A 16,718-nucleotide genomic window follows, 5' to 3' on the forward strand; every position below is an offset into this window, starting at 1 on the left:
TGAAAGTAGTATATTTACTTTCCTAACACCGTCTCCTTGAGGCTGATTGTAGTTCGGCCTGCCAGATGCCAGGGGAGAGTGGCTGGAGAGAAGGAGCCTGAGACTATACCAGGGCTTGGGTAAGCTGCTGGTGGACGGCTCACCGTGGCCCCCGGCCCCTCCCCCCCCCCCCCCTTCACCGGACCTCCCATCTCCTATCTCTGCAGACCTTCAAATTTTTGCCAAGTGGGTTACTGGGCAGGCACCGCGGCGGACTTAGAGATCTTTGGCCCAATTTCCTGGTTGCATGTGCAATTTGTAGATGAGAAATGTCCTCATTTCCTGTGACTAGAGAAAAATAATGAAAAAAAATGGGGCAGAAGTACTTAACCACAGGAGGTAGAGAAAGCTGATAAAAAGGAGAACTGACAACAACCTGGAGCCAAGGGGCAGGCGAATTGAAGGCAGTTGTGGCATCTTGGCTGTGTTTTCCTTCAGACCCTCCCAGCCGCGCTCCCCTGCTCCCTTGGACCACGGTGATCACCACAAAATCCTACAGCTCTGGCTCTGGTCAGATGAGAATTTCTGAGGAAGGGGCACAACGGCGTCTTTTCCAGAAAGAGGAAGTGAAATAGTTGATGCCAGGTTCCCTTTTCCTGCTGGTCGGGCCCCCTGGTCAGGCTGAGCCAGCTCCCTCCACCCTGGTTTCCTGGTAGCGGCTCTAGGCTGCTGTCTGTGTTATTCATTAACCGGGCACTAATATTTCTGTTTACCCATCTGTCATCCTACAGGGGACTCGGGAGTCTCACAATCTAACTAGCCACCCGGATCCTCTTGGATCGGGCCCAGCCAGCCACATTCAGCTAGTGTTTATTATTGAGAAGTCCCTGTGCCAGAGCCCTGTACTATATGTAGCCAGGGAGAGAGATTGTTTTCTCAAATAGGACGTGATCTGTCTGCCAGTTGAGCATATGTGCCGGGAGGTATATCCAGTGATGTGCTTGCAAGAACTGCTCATTGACATCACTTGCCAGACCCGCGTTCGGCATCTCCATGTTGGTAGAAATCGGCCCAACGGAAGTTGGCAAGTGCTACAAATCAGGGCTTCACCGTCCTCCACCCTGCTCTTACCCACTCCACTGCCAACAAATCCCCCAACCTAGTTGTTTTAAACATTTTCTAGCACACATGAGGCGCACGCATTTGTCAGGTGGATGCATGATAACTTATGGGGGCCTCCTCCTGGCTATTTGGTCCTTGGACAGTTCTAATGGTAGAAGGCACAGCCCCCACTTTCAGGGAGCTACCAGTCGGGTGAAAACCCCGCATGCTCGCTGTAGTATGTTACGGTTCTTAGATCTGTCCTGTGCGTTATCTCCTTGTTCCTAACAACCATCTCCCTTCAGTGGTAGGCACAGATATCAGAGTGATTGTCTTAAAATGGAAATCGGGCCATTCTGCCTTTTTGCTTAGAACCTTTGAATGGTCTCCAAAGCTCTTAGAATAAATTCAGACTATTTGTGGCCTAAAAGATTGGCGTGGTCTTGTCCCTGCTGACCTCCTCGGCTTCATCTTGTATGGCTCTCTCCCCAGGTCGCTGTATGCCAGCCCAGTGGTTCTCAAAAAGTGGTCACTGACCACCAGCGTCAGTATCACCTGGGACTGTTCGAGGTAGATTCTTGGGTCCCATCCCAGACCTACTGATTCTGCAACTGTGGGGAGGGAGGACAGTAATCTGTGCTTTAGCAAACTCTCCATGCTTACGTTTGCAGAGCATTGCTCTAGCCCCACACTGGCCCTCTTTCAGCCTTTGAGAAGCTAAGGTTTTCTCCCTCCTCCCTCCCTTTGCATCAGCAGTTCCTATTTCTAGAATGTTCTTCCCATGGGCCTTTGTATGGCAACTCCTTCTCATCATTCAGTTCTCAGCTGAATATCACTGACTCAGGAGAATCTTCGAAACTCCCTTAACCTCTCATTGTACTTTCCCCCACGTTTCTATTTTAGTCCAGTTGTAAAAACCAGTTGCACATTTTGAAATTTCCTTGCTTATGTGTTTACTTGCTTATTGACTGTTTTTCCCCACTGGAATGGAAGCCCCGAGAGGTCAGGTACCTTGTCTCTTATACACTCTGCATCTCCAGCCCTTGGAAAAGTAGTATCTGGCTTCTAGTAGGTAACCCATACATATTTGTTGGACAAATGAGCTATTAATTTCCCAGGGAAGAAATGTGCTATATATCATATGACTTCATGCAGATCAAAGACGTGTTAGTGAGCAGCAAAAGGTTCACCATGAAAATCTCAGACCAGAGATTTTCTTGCGCTTCTGTGATTGGCAAGCGCAGCCATGTGTCTGAAACCCTGGGAATCTCTGAGCAGGAAAGGGTTTGACACTTAACTGGTTCAGCTCTTACCAGGTGTGTCTGTTTCCTCAATATTCCAGGATAGGTATTTTCTGTTTTCCACTTCAGTATTTCCGGAACTGGGGGGTGACTACCTTGTTGAGTTAGCTCAGTTCCATTAAAAAATTTTTTTTTTAAGTGTTTATTTTTGAGAGAGAGAGAGAGAGCACAAGCATATGAATGAGGAAAGAGCAGAGAGAGAGGAAGACACAGAATCCAAAGCAGGCTCCAGGCTCTGAGCTGTCAGCACAGAGCCTGACATGGGGCTTGAACTTAATGAACTGTGAGATCATAACCTGAGCCGAAGTCAGATGCTTAACCAACTGAGCCACCCAGGCATCCCTAGCTCAGTTCCATTTTAAACAGCCCTGACTGTTTGAGATGCAGCTCCCTGCTTCTTCTGCCTGTGATACTTGTTCTTCCCCCGTGAGCTACACAGAATGTGTCTTCCATGAGCTGGACCTCACCTTGGTTCAGCCACATATCCAACATTCTCTTACTTGCTTCTCTTGAGTCAACGAAAAAGCAGGTGCTTTGGAGAAAGGCAGACCTGGATTTAAACTCTCTTTCACTTGTTGACCTTCGAAAATTCCCTCCATCATCTTAGGCTACTTCTCTGGAATAGTGGCTGGCATTTATTCAGTCATCACCGTCATAGGGTTTCAACTCTCCAAAACATTTTGGTTAATTCTTCTGGGCTTGATTCCCTGAGTTAGTGTCTTTTTTTTTTTTTTTTAAAGATTTTATTTTTAAGTAATCTGTATACCCAACATGGGGCTCAAACTCACGACCCCAAGATCAAGAGTCTCATGCTCTACTGACTGAGCCAGCCAGGCACTCCTGAGCTAATGTCTTAAAAAAATAATGTGTAGCTCAGGTGCTGAACATGCTACTGATTAAGACCTCAGTGAAATGGGATTAGTCTTGGCTTGTTTAGACTCTATTTCTTTTAATGCCTCCCCAAATCAAATAAGCTTTTTCGGAAGGTGTAATACATCCCAGATGTACAGTCAGCAGAAAAAATCCCAGATTTTTTTTCTCACACATTACTGATAATCATCCTATATGGTTACCTAATATACGATTTCCATCATTTCTAATTTTTACCTACCTTATTTCTTTTAAGTTGGGGCATATTGGTGTTTCGTTTTGTTTGGTCTCTTAGAGCTAGGTGATACTGTAAAATTTCTCAGCAACTTTATATACACAGTCTCACTGGAATTTCAGAATAACCCTGGGAGGCATACATCATCCTCACGATTATGGTTTGGAAAGGGAGGCTAGAGGTCAGGACTTGCCCAAGGACAGCTTAGAAACGACCGTGAAGCTGGGGCTTTTACAGCAGTCCAGTGGTGTTTGAGGAAGGAAAACAGAAATGGAGCTCACTTGGGTGGGAATTAGAAGGGAAGTCTTTCTGGAGAAAGTGAATTTTGAGTGGGGTTTTATAACTGGGAAAAGTAAGCAATCAGAAGATGAGGGAGTATGGAGTTGTGGCGAGAGGGACTTACAAATAGGAAGGGTCTCTCTGAAGAATATTTTCTTGGACAGATTGGGCCCCTGAGTGAGGCCAGGGATTCCTTTCCCGAGCTGCCTAGAGTAATCACTGGGGGGCTTTTAAAGGCTCATCCGCTGCCCCACCCTCAAAGAGTCAGGAGCTTGGCATGGGGTGGGGGACTGGGGGGGCGTGTACTATTTTTGTACCTCTTCGTACAGTTCTGATGTAGAGCCTCTGGTGCCGACCGCCAGGCTGGGGCTGGGATCAGTTAACCAGAGACAGTGGGCCAGGGCTCCTTCTTGGGGAGAGATGAGTTAGGAAGGTGGGATTGGGCAGGGAGAGAGGATACAAAGTAGGTAATGGAATGATAGGATAGGAGTTGCTGGAGGAGAACTCGTGACACTAGGAAAACTCTGCAGGCTTCTAAGCCGGAGGGTTATGCGTTTTAGGCCCCTGAGATGCAGCTGACAACATGAAGTCAGGATTCACCTCACATCCTCTTTCTAGGTCCCGTCTCCATTCACCAAATCTAAAACGGGATCCCACCAGCCCCGACAGTCACTCTACTCATTACATCCTGACCTTCAGCCATTTCTGTGGTTTCCCATGCATCCCCTTCCCCCCGTGCTGCTGACTGCGCTTCTTCATCGCATTTTTGCCCACCCCAGCCTTGCAGAAAAGTACAAAAACTGTGGACACTCGCTGCAGAGTTTTACCGTCTTTATTTTCAGTCTGCCAGGCCAGGTTGTCTGCTCCTGGGCTCGCCGGTGTTGACCTCTGACTGATGGGTGCCAGGCTGCGTCCTGACCCGTGTGGGGTGCCACGGACGGGGAAGACAAGACCCAGACCTCCGGCAGGTTTGACGCAGGGAGACAAGATACACACACGAAGGCGACTGGAGCATACTTACAAAGCAGCAAGTGGAAGCGATAGATACAGTGCAAACCTAGATCATCAGAGGCCGGAGTCTCCAGTCCTCCCTCTTAATCCCCACCCCCCCTTGGCTTATAACCTTCCTGAGTCTTCTTTGACCTCATTTGGTATTCTCATCCACCTCTTTCCCGTTGGCTTCTTTCCGGTATCCACAGCTAGACCGGCGTCTAGGTGTTGTTCAAAGCTTATAGCAAGATTGCTTGAAGGACTCCGCTTGAGCCCGGTCATCCCCAGCTGCCGGCTACGTCACAGGGACTGGATTTGTATTAGCTACGTTGCTTCCGAAACCCTGGTCTGATGGTGCTTCTGTGCCTAACCATTTCTTCTTTTTGTCACAGAGCTGTGCTCCTTTGGGCTGGAAACTTCAGTCAGGAGGGGACACCAAGCTGCTGAGAGAGGTTTTCACAGCCCCAGTAGTGGATCGGGGCTGAGGATTCCTGACCCGTGCTCCCACTCTCCCAGCCTGCTCAATTCTTAGGTAACCCAGAGTGCCTCCAAAGGTCCAGGATCCCCCTAGTCTGTAGTGAAGTCGGAACTCGGTGCTCCCTCGGCTTGACTCACACCCCTGTCCCCACTCGCCCCCTCCGCTGTCTCTCTGCCTTTGCGTCCCAACAGGGAGGAGCCCTGATGTCGCAGTATCTGCAGCCCTTTTCCAAAGGCTCTGCGCACAGCCGATGAAGAGAAGTAGAAGAGCAGGGGGTCCAGACTGGCATTGAGAGAACTGAACACCACGGCTTCGACCCGCCACGGGGGGCTTTTCTTCGTGTAATACCCCACCAGGTGGGATATGTTGTAAGGCCCGAAGCACACCAGGAAATTAAGGAGGGTCACAACAGCCAGCCCCACAGCTCTGCGCCGCCTCTGGGCCCCCACGTGGGGCTGGGTGAGCATGATCCACACGAAGCGCCAGTAGCAGAAGATGGTGATCACCATGGGGACGAAGAAGAGGAAGAGGCACAGCTCCAGCCGCACCGGAAGCACCACGTTCAGCTGCGTTTCGGTGAAGTTCTCATAGCAAGTGATTCCATTCGTGTTTGCGGTCTGCTGGGTTGAGTTCAAGTACTGACCGATGATCACGATGGTGCAGTGACCAAAGGACATGACCCAGGCGACCACGGCAGCAATCACTCCGTACACAGGCTTGCGGGACAGCTTGTACTGCACGGGGAAAGCCACTCCCAGGTAGCGCTCGATGCTGATGCCCGCCAGGAGCCACGTGCTGCAGTAGATGCTGCTGTAGAAGCCGAAACCCGTGAGGGCGCAGAGCAGCTCGGGCAGATACCAGCGGAAGTTATAGGCGGCCTCAACCATCTTGAAGGGCAGCAGCAGCAGCAGCAGGAGGTCCGCCAGCGTCAGGCTGAGCAGGAGGATGTGGACGGGCGCAGGGTGAGGCTGGCGGACCCGCCCCACGAAGGCCCGCAGGGCCAGGAGGTTGGCAGGGAGACCGGTGAGGAAGATGACGATGTAGGCCGTGAGGATGATGGAGCTGCGCCAGTTTGTCATGGTTGCTCTGGAAGAGGACGGAAAAAGGCAGGGTCAGGAGGTGCCACCACAGCCCAGGGACCCTCGCCTGGTTCAGGCCGCGGACGTCCTCCCTGCCGCACTCTGCCTCCCAGGCCAGACCTTTCTGTTGCCACCACTGCTTTGCTTACACCACCTGCCAGAACAGCCCAGAGCAATTATTGACTTTGCCTGGGGCGGGATATTAAGCAGGAGTTATTACGTTCGCCATCATGTGTCTCTGGGGGGGGACCAACCCTTGGCTTTCTCCTCTCCTCACAGATACAGGAAGTTACTGTTATCAGTTCGTAACTTTCCTTGGGTCCCTTAGTCAGAGACCTGCGGAGGGAAAGGCATCTCACAAAGGCATCTCACGGGGAGAGAGCTGTGAGCCGTCTGTCAGGAGCACCCATGCCAGGAAAACAAACCCAGGCCTTGAGACCCAGTGCCGGCTTGCCACAGGACCCTGCCACACGCCCAGGAAGCAGGTGCCCGGCCCCCAGCCCATCTCCCTACCTCATTTTCCTCTCCTTTTGCAGAACACAGATTCTGCTCCACCTTTTCCTCTCCTGACCTATACCGGACTCTGGGACTGCATTGGAAAAGGGAAGCTAGTGATATGTAGGGAGGGACAGAGGGGAGGAAGGGTGAGCCAGTACTGTCTTTTGGGGCTTGCCCCCTAAAAGACTCTAGAGAACGTTTAGGAAAGCCCACAGGTAGCAACTGGCTTCAGAGCCCGGTGTTTTGACTATAAACAGAAGAACTCTTAACGGGGTCAACTCAGTTTCCATTTGGCTTATAACCCTCGCTGCCCATATGCAGCCCAGCCCCTCCATCCTCCCTCTCTGGGCTTGATGTCCCGGCCTGTTTCCTTGATCCCACCTACACTGGCTCCTGTCTCCAGTTCCTCACAGACTTGCGTCAGCCCCCCAGCATCTCCCCCTCCAATCCAGATCCTGGCATCACTGCCCATAGCACAAGCACTGGGTTAGCTGCTTGCCTTGTCTGCAGTCCAGATAGGTGGCTTCTTGGGATTAGTCCTGAAGGAAAGTCTGAAAGCTTCTGGGAAAGAGGAACAGGGCTTTAGCCACTGCTACTGCCCATTTCACACAGGAAAAAAAAATTGTAAGGAACCTGCTGGTAGAAAGCTTTTATACTAGCATGAGTCATGTGACTGGAGAGGGGAAGGTCAGTAATTGAGCACTGTCTCCTCTCAGACCTGAAGGATGGGCACCCGCCGCCAGCATCTTCGTTCCCTGCCCCCCCAGAGACCCTCACTCTGCCTGCCAAACCCACATTCTCTGTCCCTAGGTCCTGAATTCTTTTTTCAATCCCAGGCATTTTTCCTATTTCTCAAGTCAGATGATCTTATCTTCTCTTTTCTAGGCAATTTCTTCTGTGATTCTTCTCATTTTCAGAAAAGAAGTTTCCTACGTTCTTTCATTCTTCAATTTTTTTCCCCCTGTATGGTCTCCTGTCCTCTGCCCACAACAGGTCTCTTTTGCCCTCTTGATTGAGACAGATTGGTTTCGCCTAGCCTGCGTCTTATTCTGGTGGAAATAGTGTGGGATTTAGAGTCATGCAGATGTGGGCTCAAACCCAAGTCCCTCCACTGTGACCTTGGGGCAGGTAAATTTCTTTTTTTTTTAATAATTAATTTGTTTTTTAATTTACATCCGAGTTAGTTAGCATATAGTGCAACAATGATTTCAGGAGTAGATTCCTTAGCGCCCCTTACCCATTTAGCCCATCCCTCCTCCCTCAACCCCTCCAGCAATGCTGTTTGTTCTCTGTATTTAAGAGTCTGTTATGTTTTGTCTCCCTCCCTGTTTTTATATTATTTTTGCTTCCCTTCCCTGATGTTCATCTGTTTTGTATCTTAAAGTCCTCATATGAGTGAAGTCATACGACATTTGTCTTTCTGACTAATTTCGCTTAGCACAATACCCTCTAGTTCCATCCACGTAGTTGCAAATGCAAGATTTCATTCTTTTGGATTGCCAAGTAGTACTCCATTGTGTGTATATGTATACACACACACACACACACACACCCCACATCTTCTTTATCCATTCATGCATCGATGGACAGTTGGGCTCTTTCCATACTTTGGCTATTGTTGATAGTGCTGCTGTAAACATCAGGGTGCCGGTGGGGCAGATAAATTTCTGAACTTTAACTTCCTTTTCAGTCAAGTGTGGATGGGAATACTTCCATCTCAGGATTTCTGTAAGGCGTGGATGAGCTTATAAAGCAGATGGGCCAGTGCTTAGCACTTAGTGGGTACCCATGAGTGGAAGCCTGCTGGCAGCGTCCGAGCGACTGAGCCACTTGGTAAAATATCCGGAGGCTGAGGCCACCGACATGCCGTCTGACTTGGGGGAGTGTCAGGGATTCAGGAGGCCTGATGTCCCTTTTACAGGGAAGCTGTGCCCAGGCTCGGTGTCTTTCCCCCCACGTGTTCCCTCTCCCTGTGGGCTGCTCCTGACCTCTGCGCCACCCTTGTCCGTTCCTCATCCCCTACCCCCCTGTCTGTGTAGCCCCTCTAGAAGCTCTTCAAAGCCCTGTCCAGATACACACACGGAGGAAACCAAGCCAGAACTTATTTTCCTCTTGAGGTAGGGAAGGGGCCTCTGTTTTGCCATCTGTGCTTGCTCCCAAATTTATTTGTATCATTTTGCTTTTATGATTTTCTATAAATATTCATGAGGATCTGGATTTAATGGCAAAGCAGAGACTTCCTGAACACAGATGTTGAGTAGGACTGCCGCTTTACCTTGGCCCGTCCGTCCCCTGCCTGTGCCTGTTCTCATGTCACTGCACCCTGTCACCTGTGTTGGCGAGGCCCCACTGAATCCCCTCCTCCATGTTTGGGGTAGTTATGAAGGTAACAAAATAAAGGAAACTTGGGGCTCATGACTCACAACACCCACCTATGTCACATGAAAAGGAAATGCAACCTCTGAGGCCGAATTCAAGGACTGTGCTTTCACAAAAACCATGTCTTTCACAATCTCTCCCAAGTTCAGCTTTCTTTCATCATTATTACAGCCCAGCTTTTCAGAATAGGAAGTTGGGCCCGTTATCTAAAATTTATGTATAATCACTTTCTCTACTTCCTTATTCCTCAATCAGTGCCCTCCCCCATCCCCTCGAATCTGGGTTATACCTCTGTTGTTCCATAGGACCTGCTCATCCTACGATTGGCAGTGACCTCCATGCAACTAAATTCAGTGGACATTTTCTTCCTATTTTATTAGCCTTCCACACAGTTTCCATAGCCTTCTTGAAACATTCTCTTTCCATGAATTCTCATATATTATGCTCTTCTGGTTTCCCTGACTTTGCTCAGGTCACTTCTTAGTTTCCTTCACCGGCCCACCATTCCCTGATGGTCCTCTAAATGTTCGAGTCCCTTAAGACTTGGCCTCAGGCGCTCTCTCGTCCTGGTCCTGTGTAGCTCTTCGGCCTGTTGCATGCATTTCTGTAGTGTCGGTTATCATCTTCACAAAAGCCAGTTTTGAATCTCTATCCAGGGCTTCTGTGAGCCTTCACATCCACATGTCCAAATGCCTGAGAGACACTGTCATTCAAATGTCTCCCAGGCATCTCAAATTGAGTGTGTCCAGAGCTGACCTTCCCCAACAAGTTAGGCCTTCTTCCAGCATTCTCCCTGTTGGGGCATGGGATCTCTTCCCATTCCATCCCCTGAGCCATAATCTTGGAGTCCGTCTCAACACCGTCTTCTTCCTTATCCCCTGAATGCAGTCCCACACTTCTCAGAGCCCATTGAAGGCGTCCGTCTCTCTCCGTCTCCATCGTCCCATGTCAGCGTAAGCCGGAGTCTATTACCAGGAGGTTGGCAGGGGCCATGACCAGCTCCTTCCCAGCCACTCACATCCTGACAGTCAGTTCTCCATACTGTAGTTAGTGGGATATTTTAAAAATATCAAGCCACTTATATCACCCTCTTGTTTAAAATCCTTTCTGAGGTTTCTTATTGCCTTGAGGATAAACATCAAAACTCTTTAAAACAAATTTCTTTAATGTTTGTTTGTTTTTGAGAGAGAGAAAGAGACAAAGCACAAATGGGGAAGGGCAGAGAGAGAGAGAGAAAGACACAGAATCCTAAGCAGCCTCCAGGCTCTGAGCTGTCAGCACAGAGCCTGACCCGGGGCTCAAACTCACGAACCGCAAGATCATGACCTAAGCTGAAGTCTGGCACTCAGCCAGCTGAGCCACTTAGGCGCCCCAACGTCAAAACTCTTAACAAGGCCTATAAGGCCTGCTCGGCATGGCCCTTGCCAACTTCCAGCCTAAACTCATATGTCTCTTCTCTCTCCTTGCTGTCTCTGCAAGACCATCTCTCGCTTCCATAAACGTGCCACCTTCCCTCTGCCGGGGGCTCATGACCCAGCCTTTGCCTGCAGCGCTCTATTTCTTATGACCCAGTCCTCCTCCCCAGTCAGTCCCCAGCCTTCTTTCAGATGCCCGCTTCCTTCTTAAGAAAGCCCTCCCTGACCTCCTAGGTGCAGTTAGATTCTCTTAGTACATGTTCTCGGAGCACTGTTGCTGAATAGTATTCTGTTTCATGGATATTTCATATTTTATTTATCCATTGACCTGTTGCTAGACATTTGAGTATTTTTTTGTTTTTCAGTGTTTGGCTAGTGTGAATAAAGCTGCTATATGTACATTGTTGTTTAGATCTTGGTGCAAATATGTACTTTCAGTTCTCTTGGGCAGATACCTAGAAGTATATTGGCTAGGCTATATGGTCAACTTCTTGTTCAACTTCTTAAGAAACTGCCAGTTTTCCAAAGTGGCTGTACCATTGTTATTCCTGCCAGCAATGTATGGGCATTCCAGCTGTTCCACAGCATCACCAGCCCCTTGATAGGTGTTAGTCTTAAGTTTTAGGCATTCTGATTGCAGGCCCTGGTATCTCGTTGTGTTTTTAATTCGCTTTTCCCTGATGACTGTTGACGTTGTGCCTCTTTTTTATGTTCCGGGTACTGGTCATCTGTTAGATTATGGGTATTATATTTTTTCCCACTGTATGCCTTGTGTTTCCATTTTCTTAATGGTCTCTTGAAGAACAAAACAATTTTGAATTTTGGCAAAGTCTAGCTTATTTTGTTTTCCCCTTATGTTTTGTGCTCTCATGTTCTAAGAAATCCTTACCTACCTATCCAGCCCCACATCCTGTTGAATTTCCTCGGTATCTTTACTGAGAACGAATTGATTGTATCTGAGGGGGTCTGTTTCTTAAACCTCTCTTCTGTTCTAGCAATCCTTAACGTCTTTCCTTTTACCATCTCCCACCGTCTCGATGACTGTAGTTTTATAAGAAGCCTTGGAATCAGGAAGTGTAAGTCCTCTAACTTCATGTTGTTTTCTAAGATGGCTTGGGCTCTTCCAGGTCATTTGCGTTTCCAGAGAAATCAGTTTCTACAAAAAAAGCCTGCTGGAGTTCTGACTGGGACTGTGTTGAAGGCATAGATCAATTTGGAACTGTCAACATTGGAATCACACTGGGCCTGCCAATCGAGGAAACATGACATATCTCCATTTCTTTAGGTGTCGAATTTCTCTCAGCAGTGTTTCTGCGTATTCAGCAGAGAGGTTTTACGCGTCATTTCTTGCATTGATTCTTAGCTATTTTTGGTGCTCTTACAAGTTGAATTTTTAAGACTTTATTTTGTAATTATTTGTTGCCGTCGTAGCATCTTTTACAATTCCTTCACAGCACATGTGTATCTCAGTTTGTTATAATACGTTTATCATGTGAGGATTTGCTTAGTGTCCATCTCCCTTGTGAAACTATCCGTGAAGGCAGGGGACATGGCTGTTTTTCTCACCATTGTATCCCCAGGGTCTGGCATAGAGCCTGGCACATATTGGACACTTGATAATTATTTCTTGGATGATGTGTGGATGGATAAGCGGAAGAATTGGAATGGAGAGAAATCCATTTTCACAAGCTCTGAGTTACTTGTTTGCAGTTGCCTCATTTTAGCTTCTTCTGGGACCGTCATAAGAAATCCCAGCTGGGAATCACTTGCGAGCTCTTTTGCAGATTAAGGCACTCCCGTTACTTTTGCGGGAAGGTGCCTGGATCTTTCCTCATCACCAGTATTGATAATTCAAGCTAATGTGTCTTTATGACATAGATCCTGCTTAGCAAATACGAGGGAGGTATGGGTATAAAATATTCAAAAGGGAAGGGGAAGGCACTAACGGTAAATGAAGAGCTGTTGTTTCATTCATTCGTTCAACGAAAATGTGCCTGCTCTCTAGGATGTGGTGGGATCTGTGCCAAGCGCAGGGTCAAAAAGATAAACACGGTCTCACACTCCCGGAGGGTGGTTACATGCTAGAGCATAGAGATTGTGAGCATATGTGCCACGGGAGTCTTTATGCAGAGAGAGACACTGTGAAGGAAGTGAAACGGGGCGATGGCAGTGGTCACCACGTGGCAGGGACTTCCTTGGCCAGAGGCTTCGGGGAGGCCATCTCTGCAGTTACTGTTAGCCGACACCTGAGAGGTTGAGCCGGATTCTGGGGCTGGCCACTGTGAGACTCCGGCAGAGGAGGGGTCTGGGCGGGGGAGCTGGCAGATGGTGCAGGAAGGCAGAAAGCGTGTGTGTGTGTGTGTGTGTGTGTGTGTGCGCGTGCGCGCGCGCGCGCATGTACGCGCACGTTCATGGGCAGTGGAGGAGGGAGGCAGAGAGGTTGGTGTGACTGGAGCATGGTAAGCTAGAGCCGTGACCGTGGATGACCAGACGGGTGTTAGTAAGGACTTGGGATTCCATCCGTAAGCAGTAGGAAGTCACTTGTGGGCCGTAAGAGGAGAGTGACGTGATGAGATGTAGGATGTGTGCGCTGCTGTGTGAGGAATGATCTGCATGGTCTCCAGAGGGATGACGTCGGAAGTGGAGAGAGAATAGAAGCGGTCGGGGCCACCCAGGGGAGGACCGGTGATGGCAGGCATTCAGGAGAATGTGGCAGTGCAGGCAGAGATCAGTGGATTTGGGGTCTGCAACTTTAGATAAAATCACACTGTGGGAAGAGCTACAGGACACCAGAGAGAAATGGAGCTCTCCGGGGGAGTGAGAAAGAAGATGATTCTAGACCGGTAGATCCAAGTAGACTTTGAGATCTCATTGCTGTCCTGTGCTGGCACATTTCGCCCCCCCCATTGGTTTGCGTAGTGCCCTTCCCCACTTGCACCCTCTTTTAAATATCTTTTTTTTTGATGTTTATTTATTTATTTTGAGAGAGAGAGAGAGCACGCACGCGCGTGAGTGGGGGAGGGGCAGAGAGAGGGAGGGAGAGAGAATCCCAAGCAGGCTCCTCACTGTCAGCACAGAACCTGACGTGAGGCTCAAACTCATGTACCATGAGATCATGACCTGAACTGAGATCAAGAGTCAGATGTTTGACTGACTCAGCCGCCCAGGTGCCCCTGTCATCTTTTAGATGCTGCTTGTCCGGCCTTTCCCGTGATTCAAGTCAAGAGCAGAGTCCTCCACCCTGCGCCGGCACGGAGCCCCCTGCAGCTGCCGTTGCCGCCGCGCCCCGGGAAGGCACCGAGCCCCCCCGACGCCCCTCGCTGGCACGGCTGCCTGTGGAGCCGACGTGCGGCAGGAGGCAGCCGCTCTGGCGGCCCTCGCGGGCTCGGTGTTCCTGGCCCAGTTGATGATCTTCCTGATTAGCGTCGTCAGTTCCATCTTCCGTGGGCATCTGGGCAAAGTCGAGCTGGATGCTGTTACTCTTGCGGTATCGGTGGTGAATGTTATTGGGATTTCAGTTGGAACTGGCTTGGCCTCCGCTTGTGACAGGCTGATGTCTCAGTCCTTCAGAGGCAAGAACCTAAAACGCGTGGGGAATCACACTCCAAAGAGGAATCCTTATCTTGATGCTGTGTTGCTTTCCTTGCTGGGCCATCTTCATCAATACGGACCGTATCCTCCTGCTCTTAAAACAAGAACCCGAAGTCTCCAGGATAGCCCAGATTTATGTGATGATTTTCATTCGTGCTCTTCCTACAGCGTTCCTGTTTCAGCTGCAGACAAGATATTTACAAAGTCAGGGCATCATCATGCCTCAGGTGATCACTGGGATTGCAGCAAATGTGATCAGTGTGGGCATGAATGCCCTCCTGCTCTATGCCCTGGACCTTGGAGTGGTAGGATCTGCCTGGGCAGACAGCACTTCCCAGTTCCTCCTGTGTGCTCTCCTCCTGTACATGTGGTGGGAAAAAATCCACATCAATACCTGGAGAGGGTGGACTTGGGACTGTTTCCAAGAATGGGGCTCCTACATCCAGCTGGCTGTCCCCAGTATGTTCATGGTGTGCACTGAATAGTGGACCTTTGAGATCGGAACTTTCTTGCAGGACTGATTAGCGTGACAGAGCTCGGGGCCCAGGCCATCATTTACGAACTGGCCTCTGTAGCCTACAGGGTGCCCCTTGGCTTTGGTGTGGTGGCCAGTGTCCGAGTGGGCAAGGCTCTGGGGGCAGGGAATGCCGAGCAGGCTCGGGACTCTAGCATCACCGTTCTCCTGTGTGCGGGTGTCTGTACTCTCGTCGTGGGCATTTTACTTTCGGCGATGAAGGATGTGATTGCCTATATATTTACCAGAGACAGAGCTATTATTTTACCTTGTGAGCCAAGTGATGCCTATTTTTGCTCCCTTTCATCTATTTGATGCCCTTGCAGGCACCTGTGGTGGAATCCTATGAGGTATAGGAAAACAGAAGATTGGTGCTATCGTGAACGCCATCGGTTATCATGTGTTTGGTTTTCCCATCGGAGTATCTCTGGTGTTTGCCGCAAAACTTGGGATAATAGGTCTCTGGTCTGGATTGATAGTCTGTGTCTTCTTTCAAGCCCTTTTCTGTCTGGTGCTCGTCTGGAGGACAAACTGGAAGAGAGTCGCAGAGCAGGCACAGGTTCGAGCTGGGGTGAAAGGGATCAAAGAGACCACGCCACACCAACAGATCTGCCTGTGTTGGAAAAAGAAGTCACCGATGGAGCGATTTTACCTGATATCATATTGGGGCGCCTGGGTGGCGCAGTCGGGTAAGCGTCCGACTTCAGCTCAGGTCACGATCTCGCGGTCCGTGAGTTCGAGCCCCGTGTCGGGCTCTGGGCTGATGGCTCGGAGCCTGGAGCCTGTTTCCGATTCTGTGTCTCCCTCTCTCTCTGCCCCTCCCCCGTTCATGCTCTGTCTCTCTCTGTCCCCAAAAAAATAAATAAACGTTGAAAATTCACTTAAAAAAAAAAATTACCTGATATCATATCGTCAGATCAGAGAGCCAGACCCAGCTAAGGGTAATAGAAGAAAACAACCGGTATGCGGTGGCCACCGTTGGGGATGTTTTGACAGTGAAGCAACTGATTTTCTTTTTTTTTTTTTTTTTTTTAAATTTTTTTTTTCAACGTTTTTTATTTATTTTTGGGACAGAGAGAGACAGAGCATGAATGGGGGAGGGGCAGAGAGAGAGGGAGACACAGAATCGGAAACAGGCTCCAGGCTCCGAGCCATCAGCCCAGAGCCCGACGTGGGGCTCGAACTCACGGACCGCGAGATGGTGACCTGAGCTGAAGTCGGACGCTTACCCGACTGCGCCACCCAGGCGCCCCAAAGCAACTGATTTTCTATCGTGGAATGGCTCTAGCTGTTGATGTCGCTGCTCTTTTAGCAGGAAGTTTAATAAGAGTTTTTCAGTGAGCGTGGCTAAAACAGAAGAATTAGCAGCAGCCCACACACTAGACACGATAATTCTTGTGATACATGAAGCCTGGGAGGTGACCCTGTCATGCGCACAGTGGTTTCTCTCCCGATTGTGAATGGAAAGGATATCAGTGATGTTTTCTTAGTTATGCTGAGAATCTGCACTATCCTGTTGGAGATCACGAAAGGAGTTGTAATTCTAAGTTTCTCCCAAACATTAACTCTACCATGGGTTTTAAGTCTGTAGATTTGATTTTCCCTGCCCTAAGTGTTCTGTACTCTTACACTGAATGTCTTCCTTCTTTTGGGAGAGTTCATTGCCTTCTAAACTTGATTGCTGATCCAGTTTTGTTCGTATTTCTCTGTTAACGTATTTAATCTTGTCGGTGAGTGTGTATTAAGTGCCTGTTCTGGTGCTGTCTCTGGTATTGCCATATAAACTTTTATAAAATAAACACCTTAAAATTGAAAATGTGTGCCTATGAGGGAGTGCCTGGGTGGCTCAGTTGGTTAAGCGTCCGACTTCGGCTCAGGTCGTGATCTATGGGTCATGAGTTCAAGACCCACGTCGGCCTCTGTGCTGACAGCTGGGAGCCCGGAGCCTGCTTCAGATTCTGTGTTTCCCCCTCTCTCTGTCCCTCCCCCACTTATGATCTGCCTCTCTC

At 49.2% G+C, this 16,718-nt stretch overlaps 1 protein-coding gene and 1 pseudogene across 1 annotated transcript; one reads left to right on the top strand and one right to left on the bottom strand.

Moving 5' to 3' along the window:
- Positions 1-4,579: 4,579 nt before the first annotated feature.
- On the bottom strand, positions 4,580-7,621 carry FFAR2 (free fatty acid receptor 2). The gene is made up of 2 exons (XM_043600733.1): positions 7,310-7,621; positions 4,580-6,319 (listed from the first exon to the last, which is right to left on the bottom strand). The coding sequence occupies exon 2, from the start codon at positions 6,310-6,312 to the stop codon at positions 5,323-5,325; it is 990 nt and encodes a 329-aa protein (XP_043456668.1). The 5' UTR covers positions 6,313-6,319; positions 7,310-7,621; the 3' UTR covers positions 4,580-5,322.
- Positions 7,622-13,729: 6,108 nt separating this feature from the next.
- LOC122495068 lies at positions 13,730-16,498 on the top strand (annotated as a pseudogene).
- Positions 16,499-16,718: the final 220 nt, after the last annotated feature.

The sequence above is a fragment of the Prionailurus bengalensis genome, chromosome E2 (assembly GCF_016509475.1).
Source record: "Prionailurus bengalensis isolate Pbe53 chromosome E2, Fcat_Pben_1.1_paternal_pri, whole genome shotgun sequence".
Lineage (NCBI taxonomy): Eukaryota > Metazoa > Chordata > Mammalia > Carnivora > Felidae > Prionailurus > Prionailurus bengalensis.

What these genes read in the sequence shown, in the direction of transcription:
- FFAR2 (XM_043600733.1), bottom strand. Translation starts at nt 6,312, where the DNA reads ATGACAAACTGGCGCAGCTCCATCATCCTCACGGCCTACATCGTCATC.